General features: G+C 39.3%; 1 protein-coding gene across 5 annotated transcripts in view; it reads right to left on the reverse strand.

Moving 5' to 3' along the window:
• LSAMP (limbic system associated membrane protein) overlaps window positions 1-21,248 on the reverse strand; it is a 655,616-nt gene that overhangs the window by 16,369 nt on the left and 617,999 nt on the right. For 2 of the 5 annotated variants that reach the window (XM_006936060.5, XM_023260151.2), the window contains exon 7: window positions 15,514-15,549. The exons of 1 other annotated variant lie outside the window; for it this stretch is intronic. In XM_006936060.5, the coding sequence (XP_006936122.2) occupies window positions 15,514-15,549 (36 nt within the window). Of the gene's footprint in view, window positions 1-12,264; window positions 12,611-15,513; window positions 15,550-21,248 lie in introns of those variants that run through there. 2 more of the 5 variants (XM_023260152.2, XM_023260153.2) reach the window with 2 other exon arrangements.

Raw genomic sequence — 21,248 nt, forward strand, 5'->3', positions numbered from 1 at the left:
CACTGATCATCTGACCACTGATGTTTCAATTGTGTATTAAACATACTGCCACTAATTTTTCTAATATTCTTTGAAATAAATGCTTTGGCTTAAAAATTGTTGAAGAGGCACTGTAGAGAATGTACTTAATATAATGTGAGAAAACTGAGGCCCAGAGAGGCTAATTGGTTACCCAGGCTCACACAGAACAGAGCTGAGACTGAAATCCAGGGCTCCCACTTCTCCAGCCATAACCCTGTCCCTTATTCTACAATTTCCCTCTGGTACTTTTGTGAAGGCAAGGCTATGTACCTATATAGCCTATATAACTCTAGGTTTATCATAGGATATTTACATGACTCACTCCCGACTGGGGACAGTTTGGCTCTGCTCTTGTGCAGAGTGAACTTCCCTTCTTTCTTTGGTCAAGCCTTCTAGTTTCTCATTCTTTAGAATTTGTAAGTATGCTGCAAGGTCATAGAGTGATTGCTTCTTGCCCAAAGAGGCCTAGATCCCTAATGGAGCCATCTTTATATAAAGAACACTTGGTTCCCTCTGCTCTATCCCTGATCCACAGGACTTCTGGGATAATTCCAAGCAACTGTTCAGGAGCCTGGGTGGGCAGGAAGACCAACAGTCCTGCTCAAGCTAGAAAATATCACTAAACCTCTCTGTGCCTCAGTTTCATTATTTGTAAAATAAATTTAATTAACATGCTCCTTATAAATTTGTGCTATGGGTTAGATAAATTAATTATCATACTGTACTTGGAATGCTGCCAGATACATAGTAAGAGTTATTGTTATCAGATTTGTGGTAAAATCCCTTCTAGGGAGGACTTTCAGTGAAAGTTTGGTGGAAAAGAGAAAAATATATCTTAACAAGTAGGCCATGCCAGTGCAGATCCAAAGAACAACAAAAGTCTACTGCACCAATACGGATGAACAAAACATTAACAGGTGTTAGCACACTGCAGTGATAGGGAAGCAGAATGACTAGGCAGCGTGTTGGTCTGGAGAACTCCAGCAATATGCCTGGTTAACCAGTCAGTGACTCAGGCCTGGATAAGAGTCTACATGTCCTAAATATTTCTCTTAGGGATCAGAAACTCCCCCAATTGAAAAGAGTTATTAAGAGAAGGATTTGAAAACGTTGCTCCAATATTATACTCTATGAAGAAAAGGTCACAAAAAATCAGATAAAAAATATGCATTTGCTTGAAACACCTTTAAAAAGCAAACCAGCTTACCAATTAAATTTTAGGAAGCACTCCCTATTGCAATAGATAAACTGGTTTGTGAAATGCTAATGATCTTAAGACTTGGAATTCCATTTATCTTTAGGAAAAGAGAACAGAGTGCTTATTCTGTACTATTATTTCCTATTTATCCTCTTCTGTTGGAATAGAACCTTCCTTTTTGAGGAGCAAAACCCTGCACGTTTTGAGCCTGGCACTTTGAAATCCTGGTTGTGTGCTGCCATCTTGTGGTAATATAAAGACATATTCCTATGTTCTGCCTAAAGGAATTGCCTTTGTCCACCAGGTGGCAGTAGTGGGAAAAAATAAAAACTTTTTATCACTCAGCGCCAGCATGAAAGGTTACATTTCAAAAAGGAGTATTTCTTATTCTTACGGAAGAGAAAAAAAAATATTTTTTTTGTTGTCTTTAACAACTGAAAATGATTCTTCTTTTTGTAGTGCTAAGGTGATTCCAAATTCTTAAGTAAAACTGCCTTGACGGGCATTATTATTTCTGTAGGGATTCCCTGGACACACTCATTAGAATACACTTGAAACCTATGATTTTTATACCTTTCAGGAAAACATCTTACCACACATCGACCCTGCTTTAGCAAATACACTTAACAAGTAAGCGTGACAACGCAGGTACAAAGAATAAAATAAAAAGATAAATCTACTGTAGCAATACAATGGACAAAACTTTGGGGGATTTTAGTACAGAGAAAGTTCTAGAATTCTCTGGAAGCATTATTGCTACATGCTTAGACTTTAGCTCTGGCTGATGGAGTATAAGGAGACCGTGGGGGGAAAGAATTTAATACTAGAGAAAGCAAGTGTTATGACATATTTATTTATGCTCATCCGTCTTTGACTTTTAATTTTCAGATTTTTAAAAAGTTTACTTATTTATTTTGAGAGAAAGAAAGAGAGATCGAGCAGGGGAAGGGCAGAGACAGAGGGAGAGAGAGAATCCCAAGCAGTCTGTGTGCTGTCAGTGCAGAGGCCAACATAGGACTCGAACTCACGTGGGGCTTGAACTCATGAACCCTGAGTTCATGAGCTGAAACCAAGAGTCTGACACTTAACCAACTGAGCCACCCAGATGCCCCTAACTTTACACCTAGCCATGTTAGACAAGCCTGCCACATTGGAAAGAGCTGATTCAGTCTCTCTAATTGGCATAGACCATGTCTTCCTTGTTTACTACTGTAGTCTCAGCTCACTATTTCTCTAGCATGGAGTAAGTGTCCAACAGATTTGCTGAATAAATGCCCATGCATAAATGAATGGATAGATGAATGAACACATGAATGAGTGATTCAATCAATTAATACCTGAAGATCTATCCTAGCTGGGATTCTAGGTAAAGGAAGATTCTATTCTGCTTTAGGAACCATCATGCCCTAGTGGCAAGGCAAAATTATTGCTGAGAATTCAGGCATTTGAAGAGCCAGCTGGGGCCAGGAGTTACTTTCATCAGTCGCCAAATTCAGGCAGGTAGAAAAATTTTTGGAGTGTTGAACTTTATTTAAGAATATCTTCCCAACTAATGAAAATTTAAATGTTGGAAGATAAAAACCCAGGCTTCTATTTTTGTCCAAAGGCCAGAAGACTTATTCTTACCTCTTACCTCCTCATCTTCCATGATGTGGTAGGATTCATTTATTCATTCTTTCTCTCTCTCTTTTTCCCTTTTTCTCTCCCTTTCTTTCTCTCTCATTCTCTTCAGGAATTGAAGTCAGTGATATGAAGGTGAGAGAGATGTGTCATTGGAAACTCTAGAGTTTATACTTTGGAAAAATCCCTTATTGTCCTAGGTAATGTACAAGTCTGTGTTTATGAACAACTTTGGCATTTTTCCTTCTTTGAGTTCTATCTGGAAGAGAAGATGAGGGTACAACCAATCCATAAAGGGAAGAATTGATTTTCAGTGCTTTGACTCTCTGGACTCTTAACCACTTACCTCGAACCCGCTGCTTCTAAGCACTCATTCATTCCCAGCCATGTGTGGGATATACAGAGCTTTGGAGGTCTATGTTGTTTGTGCAGTTGTTCTAATTCCATGATTACTTGAACATAAATGGCTCACTTTTTAACCTGCCACAGCCATTTGAACAAGGAAACATTCTCTCCTCTGCTGTGTATGGCACAACTCTTTGTAGAAGGCCAGTCATCTGTCTTAGGTTTTGAAAATGACATATGAGTTTGAAGTAAAATGATTAATTGCCCTCCCCCACCCCTGGTTCCCCACCATTCTGGGCCATCTAGTAAGACTGTATGTTCAGGAGACAGGGAAGGTCCACATTCAATGGGGATCTTGCCCTCCAGTTGCCTGGAGAAAGTGAGAGAGACATGGGGTTAAAATCCTTAAGGGATTTAATAAAAGAAATGAAGAAGATTCGATGCACTGTTTCATCTTCCTTCACTGATGCTGAACACCTGAAGCATAACATTTATAAGGTTCCTCGATGGGCACTTATGCTTTATGCGCTCTTTTACTTTTTGTCACTGTTTTGAAAAACAAAACCCTTATTATTATAGTGGCTTAAAAGGGGGATGTTTATTAATTCAATTTTCAAATACACTTTCAAGCTTAGACAGTTATTAATTTCTTTCTCGCAGGTTTCTCCACTCAGAGGCTTTAGGCAACAGCAGCATCTACTTGCAAGTATTATTATTATTATTTTTTTGACATAGAAAAAGATATGCCTGTGATTTCTGTTTAGGTGGTTGGAGTTTTTGATTATTTCCCACTTACTGTATTCATGTTGTACAACCCTTCATGCCTAATACCTCTGGAGTGATGTTCTCTGAGAACCACAGCAATGATTCTGGGTGTAGTTCAGGGGGAAAGGCCAAAATAGAGAAACAGGGCTAAACCTCAACCTTAAGGCTATTCCCATTTTTTTTTATTTGTTCATTTTTTTAAGTAAGCTCTACACCCAATGTGGGGCTTGAACTCATGATCCTGAGATCAAGAGTCATATGCTGTACTGACTGAGCCAGCCAGGCATCCTGATTCCTGTTTTCCTAGTTCATAGGTGGACTATTATCCTAACTACTAAGAGAACATATCAAACTAGCTGGAAACTAGGGAGTTTTAGTATGTCATCAGTATTTGAGAAAGGAAGATGGCTTCCCTTAACTAGCTTCAGGTCATGAAAGGAATCCTACACTTTACTTTCAAATACCTGTAAGGGCTTTCCTCTTCACATTTGAACAGAAATGGACCTCACATGTTTCGTGCTATTTAGGAGTGAGTCGGAGCCCTAAATGTTTGAGCAGAATATTTGCCACCCTGGACATAGGGTAATAACTCCTTGTTAAATGAATACATAAACCCAAACCAAATGAAGGCTGATGTAATTTCTAATTGTATAATGTGAATAAAATATTTGAGAGTCATTTTTTTATTCTCATCAATTAGTGAACAATTCTCTATAACCAAATGTTCTACAGTAAAGAGGATCAGAAAATTTTTTAAAGGTTATTACATTAAAAAAGACAAATTTATAAAAGGGGAATATTACTACACCAATTTAGAGAGAGAATTGGTAAGTGCTCCCATATCTGAAAGGGGGGGTGGCTATTACTGGAAATCCTGGAGGTGACACAAAGGAAATTTCTTATAGGACGAGTCAGGGTGGACTTGGATCTGGAAGAGATGTGAGTGAGCTGGCAGCTGTGGAGACAGCCCTGGCCCCGGGCAGGAGGGCTGGTCCTGAGCCTGCCCATGCTGTGAGCTTGAGCAAGTCAAGAAACACACTCAGCCTCAGAAAGGACAGAAAACAGAGAATGGCCTAGGTGTTTTAACTTAAACATTTTATAGTCTACTGACAGCTCACATCTCAGATGAAACATTTGTCTGTATCATATTAATGATATTATCTCTGAGGAGAGAGATATATGTGATCTTTATTTTCTTCTCTATAGTTTCATATATTTTCAAAACCTTCCATAATGAGAATGCATAACACTTATTATCAGAATAGAAAATTATTTAAAAATTTTTTTTTCAACGTTTATTTAGTTTTGGGACAGAGAGAGACAGAGCATGAACGGGGGAGGGGCAGAGAGAGAGGGAGACACAGAATCGGAAACAGGCTCCAGGCTCTGAGCCATCAGCCCAGAGCCTGACGCGGGGCTCGAACTCACGGACCGCGAGATCGTGACCTGGCTGAAGTCGGACGCTTAACCGACTGCGCCACCCAGGCGCCCCGAAAATTATTTATAAAAACAAAGAATTGCATTAAAAGAGAAACCTCGAAATCTGGGGAAAAGAAAATAATAGTTGGCTTTGGGTTGACATTATAACAAGGAGATTGATTTTTTTTTCTCTTTTTTAGTTGGCTGGCATCATAGAGCAAAACCAAACAGAAGGTAAGATAGGTAATGTCTAATTTCTATAAGGAATATAGTCTTAACAACATGAAATGACAAGGCAATAAAAAATGCCTTATATGGGTTTATGAGGTCCTTCTGACTGTAGGCTTGATATAATTGCTCTGTAGAGTAGTATAGGTGCGCGATTTGACTTTAACTGCTATGGACCCTGCTCAATGGCAATATGGATTGTTATAGAAAGTGCAGATTGGCCAAGCATTCTCACCACAAAGAGAGAGCTTCATTAAGTCTGTTATGGCAAGTCAGCTTTCTCAAATCCTACAGGTTTTTTATATAGCCTGAGAAATTTAAATTTTAATAATCAATGAATTAAAATGTTAGAGAATGCCCAAGGGTCTAAGTTTAATAAAGGGGTTTCCCAGGGCCACTCCACCTAAAAAACATATGAGATTAAAAAAACCTCCACAAGTAAATGTATTTGAATCAGCTGTCAGTAACGTATTGGGGCCAGACAGGCAGTTTCTGCCTTCTAGAAGAAACAACTGCTTCTGCCCTTGTATCTAGAATGCACCTGTTGTACCTGTGGGTACAATTCTGGGCTTTTGCCCTTGTTGGGATTTAAAGACCAGTCATCTCATTTAATAAACAACTACCTCCTAACCCCAAATCTGCTTACTTGTTGGTACAAAGTAGATTATATTTTCCATGTTTAAAAACATACGTTTTATGTATATTTTAAAGCCTTTTGTGCCTTCATTTATTTGACTTGCTAAAAAGGATTAAAAGCACAGGTTTGCGTAGGTCTCTAGAGATTGTCGTTCTTTCTGGTTTTCTTCCTCTCTTTTCATTTCCCAGTCTTAAATTGTGAATTGCAGATCCATTTTAGAATACATTTTAGATTTAAATTCTAAGATTCAAGACTGTCTTTAATCCATGTAATGTGTGTTTTCATTTTCTATGTTTCAAAATAAAAAAAAACCATTCAAATACCATAAAACAAAGTAACTGGCCTGCAGAATTTGAATGTTGAGATAACAAATGAATTTGTGAGGTTTTGGGGACCAAAGCTCTTGGAAATAAGATAAGGGATTAAAGAACGTGGTACGCTCTGGACCTATATCCCTTGGACCTATGTCTACGGCACTAAGCATCACAGTTCAGGACTTGGTAAAGGCAGTCGTGCTTTGGACCTTTGCCAAGTGACTTTATTACTCACAGTGCCAGGATGCCTCAGTGATTCATACTCCTGCTGCATCACTGACTCCAAATATAACATCACCACCAGGTTCTGGAGCAGATCCTTGAAAATATTGATGGCGCCTTACAACCTGACCCTTCCTACAACTAAAATTGAAATTTACCATCAAACCTCCCTGTTGAGAGGCTCAAAGTTTTCCCTAGATGTTCTGCCAAATAGGCTCTCAGTATTTTTTTTCCCAAAAACCTCACCCAGCACAGTGCTACCTACCATACATAGCGTATATAGTATTGGTACATGTCTGTACAAATAAGCCAACAGATATTTCTTGTCTTCAAAGTATAGCAGAGGTATAAATGCAAATTCCCTTGCCTTTAAACCCCACTGGTTTGTCACATGTCTTTTCTTTTTAAAACAGGCCAGATGCAAATGAGAAGGAATAAGAAACTATTAGGGAAACGTCATTTTTCAGATTTTAAGAATTAATTAGACTTAATATTGTTTAACTCTCTCCGGATTCTAAACTTTTGTATGTACTGGAATGTTTGCTCCTCTCTTTCCTCCTTTCTGCCTTTTAAACTTCACTTTCACCTGGAAGCCTTCTCTGACCAGTCCAGGCTCCCTTTTCTGTGCTCTATACAGGTATACAGGTATCCTAAACTTAGTAACCTTTCTTATGATTGCTTAACTCCTCATCCACTGTCCCATCTGGTCTGTAAGCTCTGTTAGTGCAGAGGCTGTGTCCTGCTTATTTTCCACAGTCATTTTCAAGACCAAGCTCAGAGTTTGCCCTAGTCCTAGGATAGGTTTTTTGTTTTGTTTTGTGTGAATGAATGGTGTGGTCCACATATTGTCCATTGTCAGATAAGCTGGGCCAGAAATTACTTGCACTGGCCATCAAGAATGAAGTCTCTTTCTTGTGTTCCTAATGGTAAGAAATCTCAAGAAAAAGAAAACACGAACTCTAAAAGAAACCATAAAAAGCACAAGAAAGTGGAGAGTACATCCAAGTGGAGAACAACAAGTCACACTATTAATTGAATGACTTAGGATGGGAGGGTTGATACTCTAAGGGAAGACCAACCTCCAATGAGTGAGATTGTTCTGTTTTGTTTTGTTTTTTAGCACTGCAACACTGAGCACCTTTCAACGATGAACTTACCTGTGTTCTGGAGCTCCGGCGAGGAAAACAGAACATATCTCCCAAGTTACTTTCTAACTTGCAGTTCAACAAAGAGAACTGCAAGCTACTGCTTGATTTTTTCTTTCTTTCTCTCTTTTTCTTTCTTTTGTTCTCTTTATTTTTATAGTTGTTTCTGTGCTCCAAACATCCCTTGCTTCCAAGTCATACAAACTCCACACACATAATCAAGAAAAGCACTTTAGAATGGCCAAGCAACTTTCCGACAGAGAACATGGCTGGGAAGGCCTGGTGCTGTGTGGCCGAAAGAGGACTGAATGGTACACAGGATGGACAATTAACCAGAACACAGCTATTTCATTTTTTTTTAAACCACAGGATGCTACTCTTGCCCCAAACAATGTCTCTCAGGCAGTTAAAAAAGTCCCACTGGAACTGCAAAGTTTGGAAGGTGAGTGGTTAATTTAGAACCATTGTTACAAGTGTAGGGCAGAGAAAATAGAATGGACTGACAGCTGTGATATATAGTAAAGATACTCTGTTAGTGGTAATGCCTAGGTGTTAAAACATACATATGTGTTACAGAGATGTGGGAAGCATTTTCTTTTACAATCAGCATGGTAATAAGCAAAACAGTGCCATAAACTATGGTGGTGCTGGGCTCCCCAGGGTCCAATTAGGAAGCATGATAAATGACTTGTAAAGTCTCTCCCCCCCACTGATTTGTGGTGGATATAAGCTGACAATTCTCGGTGGAGTCCTAGTGAGTGGTCTGCCTACTCCCATCATACATCTGGGTACATAGGAACACCTTAAATTGGAATTCCAAACTCATTATGTCATGCTGTGTTCTTACTTGGCAGGTGTGTTTCCTCACAGCAGTATACAAGGGGAGATATAAGGTGGGACCACTTAAGCTGATTTTTTCCCCCTGACTGAGGTGCTTGTTTAATTTAATACCTAAAAATGACTTGTGATGATGAAAGACCACTGTGAGGACAGAGTGACTATATACAGGAAGTTGTTACTAAGGTTAATTTGTATCTTGCCTCTTCAGAAGTAGATGTGTCCTCCAGATAGATGAGATGATGGCTTTGCTTGCATGGCTGCTAACCAGTGTTTACAAGTGAATGCTAATACTATCAAAACATTTTCTTTGGTTTTATTTGAAGGATGTCAAAGAAAAAGTATATATGTAAAGTGAGGTGACTATGGTATAGAATATAGAGAGAAAGAAAACCACGAAATACAGATAGCAGGAATACAAATTTCAGGTAAAGAAGAATGAAAGAGCCAAGGACCAGACAAAAATTCACGTTTATACTTTGGGGGGCTATCATAGGACACTTGTCAGGAGCTGAGACTCTATTGATGATTGAACTCCAGAAGGAGTATGTATTCTTTCTTTTTTGACTCTAAGCAGTGCCCCTTCTTCCTTCAAGGACTCTTGCTCCATATAATGTCTCTGAACCTAGAGCAGAGCTCCCAGGGCAAGAACCTTCTTCCTGGCTACACCCAGAAATGCTCCTCACAACACAACGCTACCCTCCTGCTAAATGGCACGCTGATGCAGACGCCAGGGCATGCTCTGTTGGGGATGCACTCTAAAGACCAGGGAGACCTGCATCAGCATTTTCTGTCCATTCCAGATCCTGGTCTTCTCACCCTTTGGGGCATCGTGCCAACATTTTCCGCTGCAAATCTCACTGAGCTCTTCTCAGGGAGCTTTATTCCTTTTAATTAAAAAGACAAGACTGTCAATTACTTAAACTTAATCCCCAAATGTAATTGTTACTTTGAAAGATTTTTTTTCCCCATAAAGCTCATAGAAGAGAAATATTTCCATCAAATTAAAATTTAGTGGGAGCTGGGATTTTCAAAAAAAATTTTTCATCTTCAAATCCCTGCTGGCTCTAGAAATCTACATAGCACAGCAAAGCCTAAGTACAGGAAGATCACCAGGCAAGGCTGACTGGTGTAGGCAGAAACAGACTAGGGAAGTAGGAAAAAGCATTAGAAAAGAGTCCCAGCACTAAAATTTCTCCTACCTTTAAACTGACGCCGTAGGATTTTTAGCCATTTAGCTTGAAGCTAAATGTAAATTCTGAGACAGGTAACACTTCCAAGCCACCGTTGGACATTTAAATAATAGTGTGAATAAATTTCAGGTTTATTCTCGCTGGCAAATTTTAACAGGGAGAGAACCAGTATTGTTTAGGGAACAGAACAGAAGCAAGAACGCAGAGCTGAGAAGAATAAGGCACCGAAATGGATTCAACAAAGAGAAGCGCCTGGTACAGCTGGGTCTGAATCACTGGGTTGGCAAGAGAAGTACTGATTCTAGGTGAGGTTTCAACACAGCTATCCCACTTGGTTCCCAGCCACTGAAGAAAATCAGCCTGTTGCTTCCAGTAAGGGAATCAGACATGGTCATCAGGTATTAGTGTCAGTTCTTAATTATCTTTGTGTGTATTAGTCAGGACCCATGATTTTGCTGTAAACTTGTGTTACCCCTTACCAAGTACTATCAGTAACAGCAAGGCCTTTTCCCCACCAGCTAATGGGAAAGGAGAGATATATGAGATGTATTTAAAAATTAAAACCCTCCTTGGGACATGCTTGACATTTTTGACCAGAAAAAAGGATAGGTTCTGTAGAGTGATGATTTTGGATCAGTCTGACAGGTGGTAACATGCATGATGGGCGCTCAGTGAAAGTTTAAGAGTGTGTGTGTGTGTGTGTGTGTGCGTGTGCACGCATGTGTGTCAGACAATAGAGAACCGTGCAGTGTGAAGCTTCTCTAAGTGTACTATGATATTGGTGAAAAATAATAATGTTTGTTATTTGGCCTTGGGTTACTTCCATATTTAAACTTGTCAGCAGTGGGCACTTCAGAAATCTCTAGAATTTGTAATACGTCAAACTGTAATGAAGCCACAATGAACTTGTAGCTAGCTAATATCCAGGCAATCTGATACAAGTATGTCTTTAAATATCAGTACTTCTAGAAATTATAAGAAGTATGTGCATCTGAGTATGATTATTTTAAATTCAATATGCTTTCTTTCTGGGAACTTGAAGCTCTCCTTTATTTATTATTTAAAAAACCACTCTGAGCTTGTAGGCATGAAAGATATAATTTCTTTCCCATTTCACAGTTGGAAAAACTGAATTAAAGAGAACAATGCTAGTAATTATCCATGATTAATAGAGGTGTGTATGTAAATCAGCCTGAATAAGTGTGTGAAATTAGATGTGCTGATGCCAGATAGCTCTGCTCATGTTTTTTAAAGATGAATGCTTTCATATAAATCTCTGTGTGAGTTGGGCATACATCTCTGTGTTGAGTATATCTGGAAATAGACTTTGTAAAAGTGTATGGATATTAAGGTAACAGTATTATGTATTATAACCATTATAATACATAAAATAAACTAGATGAGTGTTTAAAATTCATTAGACAGATACATACCTAATGAACACAAATGCATACATAATGGTTATTTATAATGTGCTATAGATTTATATATGTGCCTGGATGCTGTGAGGCATAGCCTGGAATTTGGGTGTAGTTTGATGGTTAAAAATTCCGGGAGATGGTGCATGTTAGTTTCTTAGGATTGTGGGGATTAATTGAGTTAATACATGCCACAGCCCTCAGAACTCTATCGGTACATGAGAAGCCCACTTTCTATGTTAGTTGTTGTTATTATTATTATTATTACTAGAGATGAAACTGCTATTATAATGAAGAGCTAAAAAGAGACATTTCTCATTGATACCTGGGATAATATCCCACAGAAGATACATAAAGCTATAGGGATTGTCCAGTTATCTTTATAGCATGGTGTGGTTTTAGGATTTTTCTCCCAGTTTTCCTTCCATCCCAGTGGCATCTGATCTTGAGAACCCATTTCTGGGAGTGCCAGGTGAGGGCAGGTATATCGCCTCCTCCTACTGGAGATGGAATCTGGCTGTTCTGATGCCAGGCCTGCCCAGAACAACACCAGTTGCCCTTCGGGAGAAAACATGCCAGGTGGACTTCAGATTTCTGCAAGCCTGGTTTGTTTGCGGGTTGGATTTTAATTTTTTTTTAAACTTTAATTTTGGGGGGTTTTTTTTGTTTTGTTTTCTGAGAAAGCTTTAGACAGCTGTATTAATCATGCAAACCCAGCCATGTGCAATGTGTTTTATCAATGGAAAAACAGGAACTGAATGGCAAGCAGCTGTGAACAAACCCAGTGCAAAGCCTGAACCTGGAAGATAATCTTGACATTTCCCAAACCCACTAGCCACACGGGGTTAGTGAATGGAAAGGCTGTTCACTTGGGATAAATAATCAGATGGGAGGCAAGCAAGTGAGACACATTCCAGGGTTATTAATTTTTTTTTTAAAGTAACCAGTGATGGAAGAAGGAGGGGCTGATTGAGCCCAGGGAGTCCCACACTCAAGGGGATTCCTCACTTGAGGGTGATAAAAGTAAAACAATGGTAGTTTGTCCTTGTCCTTTTTCTTCTTGTACTTCATTTTAACTTTCGGAAGCTGGTTTTGTCACTTTATTTTGAACCTGCAGTCCTTCTAAGTGTGAGGGCATCTCTAGGTGAGCTTCCATCTTGAGAGGTTACGCACCAGAAAGCTTATGGGGAGGAGAGGAGCAGTATTATCATTTCCCAGTATTCAGAATCCTCAGGAAATGATCTGAGCCTAACAAAGTGAGAAAAGTTCCCTCAGACATTTAGAGCCTACTCTTCCCTCATTTTACAATTCAGTGGATTTTCTGCAGTGATATAGTCAGGGGTAGTTATGCAAATATATGCAATTCAGGACTCATTTCAGAATAAATAAACCTAAATTAAAATTAATGGGAAAAAACACCTATCAGAAACAGATCAAGGATGGAACACTTATTTATTTATATATATCTTTTAAATTAAGAAGCAGGGAAGCACACTGATTTTTTTGTTCTGTTTTGTTTGTGGCAGAATAGGAAAGGACATTTGAAAATTCCTGATTGGCCACAGACAATACAAATTATCCTTCGGTGTAATTCCAGTATTATTATTATCACTGCAGAAAATCAAGCAATATGATGAAGGAAACCCAAGAGAAATACATTTGATTTATTGAGCCTTGTTTTTGTTTAATCACAGCTTGAAGGGGTTTAGGACTGCATTCCTGCTGCGACTCTGATGTTTATCCCCCGTCAGCTTGATGAGCCATGCAGAGTGGGGGTGGGGGAGACCCTCCAATGAAAGACATTAACAACGAAGCTAAAATTAAACATGTATTTCTGTTATCGGAAAATAGGAGAGAAAGTTCTCTTTTTTTTGTGATGGGCGGACAAAAAAGGACCTTTGGAACTTTCTCATATTTTCAAAACCCCTGAAGGAAACTGATTGGTTTCATATCCTTCTGGCCATTTGTATCAACCAACTGCTAACAGATACATTAACACTTTAGGGCTGAAATGTAGGATTGTACCTAGATGATGACAATATACAGTATTTAATTAAACAAAGGTATTTTGTGTTATAGATATGACCAACCTGAGGTAGGCAGGCTTTTCATAGATATTTTGGTACTTAAGTGGCACTATAAAAAAGAGTTAAGGATCCTATACATTAATATTTTTTCCCATGGGATCCTGCATTTCACATGAGTAGCCATCTTGCCTGGGCAGAAGAGGAGAAAAGGGGCTGATTTCTACAAGTTAAAGCCCTTGTAAGAGACAGGGAACTTAAAGGGCATTATCTTTCCATACCCACCTCACACATCAGCTATCCCAAGTCTCGATGAACAGCTTTTCAATTTCTACCAGCAGAAGCCCAAAGTATTAGTAGTAAAATAAACTATATTCTCTAGAACTATTGGATCTAAAGAAGCTATCTATTGTCTATCTACAACGTAAAATCAAACTAGGGTCATTCTCCAATCAACAATTCAGTTTGTGGGAAAATATCAAGTTCAACTTGCTTCATTCCTGGCCCCAACTGTTTTTCAATATCCAACAGCTGTCTTTTGTGAATCGTGTCTGACTTTCATTTTGTTCCATGTTATATACATCATAAAGCATGATCAGATAAAATATTTGAGTCTGTGGCTGCAGAACCGCTCTTAGAGAGGATACCTAGAGGCTTAGTGACAGTTTACAAAGCTCGTCTTGGATGTAGCATGACCTCTTTGAAGATATCATCCATTGGGACAAATGTGTATGTATGTGTTTGTCACATCAAGATATTTGCAAGATGTCAACATGATAAAATGGCATCAATCTCTGCAGCAACACTCGAAGATAAATGTCTTAAAATAATTGTGTCATGTCAGGAATTCAAAATGGGATATTTTCCATGAACACTAAGTTTCATGTCAAGTCTAAAAAACAGGCACATTTTAAGTCTTATTTTTAGTAGTTGGGATAAGAAACAGATTTCATTAATGTTTTAAGGAAGGATTTTATTCAACAGAGTTCTTCTATAAATAGTTTGGACCCTTCTTAAAATTTAAGAGCAACTTTTTTATTAAGCTGTCTAGTTGATCCTTGAAACCCTGCAATTCTCATTGCAAATATAATTAAAATAAGTTTGCATATATGTGAATACATACATATGCAAAACATAACATTATTGACACTCTGAATATCCTCACCCAATTTTGGCCTAATTTTTAGTTTGGATGAGTGTTAATGAAACATGATCTGTCTTCAAACTTATAAAACAGCAGCTTTCTACCTTTAATTCTGAGCACATTTCTTTTATAGTGTATACAATAATCTTGTTTAATTGGATTTATTTTTTCCACACGAGGCCCCGCATGGCCTACTTTCCATTTTTTCTCAGGTCTTTGAGTGTTATTTGCAAATCACTTTTCTGGAATTTAATTTCAATGGTAGGTTGGTTTCATTTCAGATTTTTTTGTATTGTTTTAATTTTATTTGCCAATTTGCCTTTAAATAGCCTTAAGCTAGAAGGCTGGGGCTGCAACTTGCATCTAAATGTGATGTAGGAGGCAAAATTTAATTTGGGTGTGGAGAAAGTTTTATGAAAAGGAATACAGAATGACTACCTTATTTTTTCATTTGTGCTTTCTAAAATAGCTATGTTTAAAAGGAAAAGCCCCCGCACTGGCCACAATTTTAAGAAAAGTTAATGTCCTTGTAATCTGGTTGAGTTCAAACTTTGGCAGTAGTAGATAAATTCATTTTTTAAGTAATACCAATGACTTGAGATTCGGATTGTATAAGCCTCCAAATGTGTGGGTGGTCAGTTAGAGGATTCATATTTTTATGAGCTACAGAACTTAACTGGCTGTGTTCCAAATATGTGAGTTCATAGTTACCTGTAACACATATTAATTGAAGAGAGAATTGCTTTCTGAGCTTAGCATCTCCCCAGCTACTCACCTACTTAAGTCAGATAAAGAATCTGTTACATGTCTATCAACTGGTGTGGGGACAATTGATCAACTTTCTTTTGAAGGTTTAAAGAAAAAAAAAGGTTTCTATTGTATGTGAATGTTGTGAATATGTATCCCCCTTTGTGTGTTTTGCACATTATGGATGATGGAGAATGACCCAGCAACAGAACTACAGTCATAAAAATCATACTGACCTTGAATGGGATGGGGGATTGTGGGTGAAACACGCTCTAAAGGGGAAAAAATAGTAAGCATCATGGAGAGTTTATATAGATCTATCTGTATATTTATATCTTACTCATGCTTAGCTACTCAGATAATTATAGAGCAGATAAATTTCCATGCCTATAGGATAGTATCTCCTATAAAGCATTTGTCTGTTCTTCCTGCCAACACTAAATTATCAGAAAGTTATTGGTAAAATTTTAAATCCAAAGCTTTAAAAAAATTAGAGTAGGAAACGACATCTTATTGTGGTAACCCTACAAACAGGATCCTACCCTACACTGAAAAAAACCTCACTACCAAAATTACAATTTTTCTGGAGGGCTGGGTTGAAGGTATTTAAATTAGCAGTGATCACAGTCAGTCATGCATCTTCGCGTCCTGGTTCTGGTCTCTTTACTCAGGACAGATGGACCCATGATAGCTAAGGACTCCTTTCCTCTCCCTAAGCCCTACAGCTCATATCAGCTTTAGCCAAGTATGTGGAAAATTTATTTGGGAAATACTAATTCAACTTTTCCCTCAGGTTTCTATTTCCACACTTCTAATACCAGTGCAAGAGTAATGCCAAGGAAATAAGTAAATTGGCATGGTATTATTTCATTCTGTCTTTTCTTTAATACCACTCTCTTGTAATAATACAATCTCACCTGAAATTTGATCAACCAATCAAATTTACTTGATGATACATCCCATGGAGTAAGAAAAGTGTTCTTTTGGACACATAGGTTTGAGCTTATGTGTCCCTCACAGTCCCATCCCCAAGCTGCTGATCATAAGTTGAATGTGCTGACAGAGCTCAGGCTTTAGGCATCCTGTATTTATCTTATCAAAACCCCAGGTGCAACTCTAAATCCTCCTCTGAGGCTCTTTCAGAAAGGTAGAATGGTGTATTAGGACTAGGATGCATTACTACTGCCCCTAAACCCTATAATGCAACATAATTAGCACACACTTTACATTCCTCCCAGCCATTTGGTTAAATAAAGACTAATGATAAATTGAAGTAAACAAAAACCAAAACCATAAAGAGAAAAGCACATGTGCATATTCAAATTTGACCTGCCTGCCATCTTGTACCACATGTCTAGAAAGAGTAGATTTTGCCTGGAATTTGGACACTCAATACATCTGGATGCCAAGGAAACCCTGACTCCTTGTAGAGTGAGCCTTTCTCTAGCTTGCCTGAAAGTTGTAACTTAAATGCCAAAGTTTGCTAAGTGCATTAAGATAGAACAGGTCAATAGTAGCGCGGCAAACAACTGTGTCTTAGTTACACAAGTGTCAAGTAGAAAAATGGTTTAAACCTCCACTGGTTATTTGGTATTAAGTTTTCAGCTTTGAAATTAAATAGCTAAACTGCTTTCAGCATTTATGTAGCAGTTGGAGACTACTGTCCCATACTATACTCTATCCACTGTACTTTATTTTTTATTATCACTATTATTATTCAGACTGTTTAAATGACTCAGCTTAATATTTTCTCATCACACTGTTCACAGCTGGGTAAATGCACTCTGCCCTCCTTTCCACAAGACCATTTGTATTGCTAAAATCATCTCACCCACCCTCCTTGGTTCCCAGCTTGTTATTATCATCTTAGCTCCACCCTGTTATCATCATCTTATCCCTATCACGCCCCATTAGTTACTCTCATTCTTGAATTCCACCCTACTGACTTATTCTTTAGACGCTTCCCAGTCCCAGCTTTTTATCCTTATTCCTCCCCCATCTCTCTGCTGCATTTTATAATTTTGCCATGGTTTGTAGGCTCTTGTTCGAGTGTAAAGTGAAGCGACATCACTTAAAATGAAGAAGAAATTCTTTGACTTTTGATAATCAAAAGTAGGGGAGGACAGAAACTTTGGTGCTATGTGCTTTGTCTTTTGGTTGCTAATATTTGGGGGAGGTCAGCATTGCTAAGCAGCTATTTTGGAAGGTTTGAGGAACAGAGCCCTAAGGCTGACCCCAGAACTAGAGGCTGTGGCTCTTAGTAAGTCCCTTGACTCTGATCTTTGGTTTCTTATCTGCCAAATGTACGTGTGTGTGCATATGTGTGTGTATGTACGTGTGTGTTATTGGTTGATTCTGTTGGGACACCAATGAGAAACTGTTAAGTGGGGGCATTACACTTCACAAGGAAAACCTCTGATATAAAAGCACTTAAATGGCAAAGGCTAGAGCTGATTGTAAGGTGTATATAGAGAGGTAATTTGTTAACCCAGATATGATTTTCTTTTCTTTTCCAATGGGTATTGCAGATGTTCGGTAAACTTTCTGGAAGTCAGCATATTCCATGCCTATTCTTGAAACTAAATCTAGTCCCAGTGCCCATCTATTTCCTATAGTAGCCACAGAGAGCCCTTTTAAAGTTTGCAGCCGGTGTTTCAAACTACATGAGGGTAGTGCTCAAATGGCTGCTCACACTGTTTTATTATGTGGCATCTAGAAGTAGCTGGTTAAGAGGCTTTGCCAAGTCTTAACTAACTTCACCAAGTGGTATATATTTAAACTCCAGGCCCCCAAGATAACAACTTAAAATGGTTTCTAAACAAGCGGGGGAGGCGCTCATTTTAAGGGCTCTCTCCAGCGCTGGGTTGCTTAGGTAATACTTGAGATTTAATCAAGTATAGGTTTACAAGTTAATTATCTTTTAAAATAAAAAGAGAATGTGAAAACCTTCTACACATTGATGTGGTATGGCTCAATGTAGATTTCTTTGCATTTTTAATTTTTTTTGTACTTAATAGCTTCAATACTTTACCAATCAATACATTTCTCTAAAATAGAAGGTAATTGATCAGTAGGAGTATTCTTTAACATGTGGGAATATTCCTAGGGTCAAAAGCTGACCACGAGGCTGGAATATGAGTTAGGAATCTCACTGTGCCAAAGATTAACCAATGATCTAACTACTCCAGTGGACCCATTCCACGGGGGTCAATGGAAATGGAAATGAGAGGTGGCAGAAACAGTGAGGTGGGAAGGGATATGACAATATCTAGTCATGGAGAGACCTCATTAAGTGAAAAAAGGAGAAAGAAAGTAGATGGCTCCTCACTTCCAGACTACAAAAGATACATCTCCTAACATTTTCTCCACATACACCAGTCTAGGTAACACATTGATCTAGAGCCTGGATTTGAGAGTTAAATGAGATTATGTATGTTAAGGGTTTAGCACATGTTCAGAGTACCTTGTAAACATTCACTTCATCAGAAGTGATGACATTAAAATCACCACCCCATCCTCCCTCCCCATCCATTGCTTTAAAAGTAACTCAACGTAAACACGAAACAAGATAGGTTTCCCCTGTGGGTGCATTGTAGTCATCGGTGTGGAAACACAGAATCTGCTATGTTACATATGCTGACAATGGACCTTCTCTTGGCATCAATAGAAGCCAAAGTCTTCCTCTAGGCGCTGCATGTCCCCATAGCTGACGAGGACTAAGGGGCTGAATATTTGCCTGTACACACTGTCCCATGGGATGAATGTGTTCAGAAAAAAATATACAATGTAACGCTTTGCCCAGGATGAAGAAAAACATCTAAGCTTGGATATAATATAGACTGAGGTGGTACAGATCCTTGACAAACAATGCTAGAATGTGTGGAGAACAGAACAAATGAGAAAAGAATGCTTCCACTAGCTTAGGAAAAAATTACTAGGAATACAATGTATTCTTGCACTTTCCTTCAATTATTTTGACCCCCTTGAAGATCAATATTTGAATAGAGTGGAGAAGTATATGTACGCATGTGGTGGAGGACAAGATGGATCAGTGACCGCAAATTGACACTGCGCAAAGAGTCAGCACGTGTCACTGTGGTGGACACTGAAAATGTGCTGACGCACCAATGAAGACAGATCATCGCGAACTCTTCAGGGGCTCCGGCTCTACGTGCTGCCTCTTTCTGGCGGGCAGTAGCTCACCACCTGCCTGGTCTGCTCTGGACTGGCTGGTCAGCACAGCACCCCGCTGCCCACACAGTGCTGTCAGGGTTGGCAGCCGCCCCTCCTCCCCTCCCAAGCCTTGCTCCCCTCCTCCCCTCCCAGGCCTCGCTCCCCTCCTGACCCCGTTCTGTGCAAAAGTGCCTCTGCCAGCGGCGTCTTCCTTCTACCCATTAAACCCATCTACTTTGAGTCTAAGTAATGAGCAATCTGTTCACATAGGTACTTTCTTTTTTTTTCCCCTTTCCCCACCTCCTCCCTCTCTCTTGCCTGTGTGAAATAGGCTGCGGTACAGCTGTATTCTCAAGGAATGAAGGATGTAGCAATGCGCCTCCCAAAACTAAATGGTCATGGAGGGGTGGCCGAGGCAGAAGTGCCCTTCCCGTATGTAAGAAGCACAGCTTCCCCTTTAGGGGCGCCTGGGTGGCTCAGCCGGTTAAGCATTCGACTTCTGCTCAGATCATGACCTCCTGGCTCATGGCTCCTGAGTTCGAGCCCCCCACGGGGCTCTGTGTCTGTGCTGACAGCGCTGAGCCTGGAGCCTGCTTCGAATTCCGTGTCTCCCTCTCTCTCTTCCTCTCCCCTGCTTGAGCTTGCTTTCTCTCTCTCTCTCCCAAAAATAAAATGAACATTAAAACAAACCCCAAATGTCCATCCACATTTAGGCCTTGGGTCTAAGGAAGCAGGCAGTAGGTTCACTAATTTTTAGCGTTATGCCTCCTAACTTCCCCATTAGGTGGGAGATCAGCTCTGAACTCCACGCTGATGCACATGCTGCTAAACGCAGAGCTAGTGCCTGGGGGAGGGGGGGGTGTTCTGTGGAGGGCAGTGTGGGCCCGCGGGGAAGTAGAGCCCCGTTAATCACTGTGCTGTGCACTTCTCAAACGTGTAATTGAAAGTGGCTTCTGTGAAGTCATCGGGACAATATGATTACGATACACATGCATAATTAGGCGATTCCAGCTTACAAACAGAAATTCTCTAAGATTCTTGTCTTGGCATTTCTTAATTTTACTGGGTTGAGTCCTTTAAATGGACTTTGATGCATAGGGCAAGGGTATGAAAGGCCTTGAGGTTACCACGGGCACCAGCAGACAAGCAGTATCTCCATTATCTCTGACCTAGTCCATGCCTCCTGGAGTATTCCACCCTTCCATCCTCTTTACCCTCCTCTCTCTCAGTCAGTAGGTGTCATTTTATTTATCATTTGAAATATATCATTAGCACATTTCTTCCTCTGGATGGGATACAACGAGAAGATGCTTTAATGCAAATTATAGTTGCTTACTTTCTCTAACTAATTCAGTTGTCCCACTTTCTCTTTTCGAACCCCTATAAAACTTATTAAGTGTATGTTGTTCTACTTAACCAGGTTACCTTAGATATGTCAGAATCCCAAATTCAGGGTTGAGGCTGTTTGCACCACCACCCCCACTTATGGAATCCCTGATGTCAAGAGTGAAACAGGTAACTACATTTCTTAATAATTATCTTCTCAAGTGTTTTGAGATATTGGTGCCTCTAGCTGAAGTAAAGAACACTGATGTTTGGTCCTTGGAGACAAGTAAACAGCAATATGAATTTTAAACTTCATATTAAAATTCATATGAATTTTAAACTTAAGCACTTGTATAGCTGTATCCCATCAAACTGTTATAGACTGAAGTCAATGGCAGTTATGGGTGAGAAATTGAAGGCCAAATTTAGCATAGTTTGTGGTGTTTTGTTTTTTTTTTAAAGAGTTGGGTCT

The sequence above is a fragment of the Felis catus genome, chromosome C2 (genome assembly GCF_018350175.1).
Source record: "Felis catus isolate Fca126 chromosome C2, F.catus_Fca126_mat1.0, whole genome shotgun sequence".
NCBI lineage: Eukaryota > Metazoa > Chordata > Mammalia > Carnivora > Felidae > Felis > Felis catus.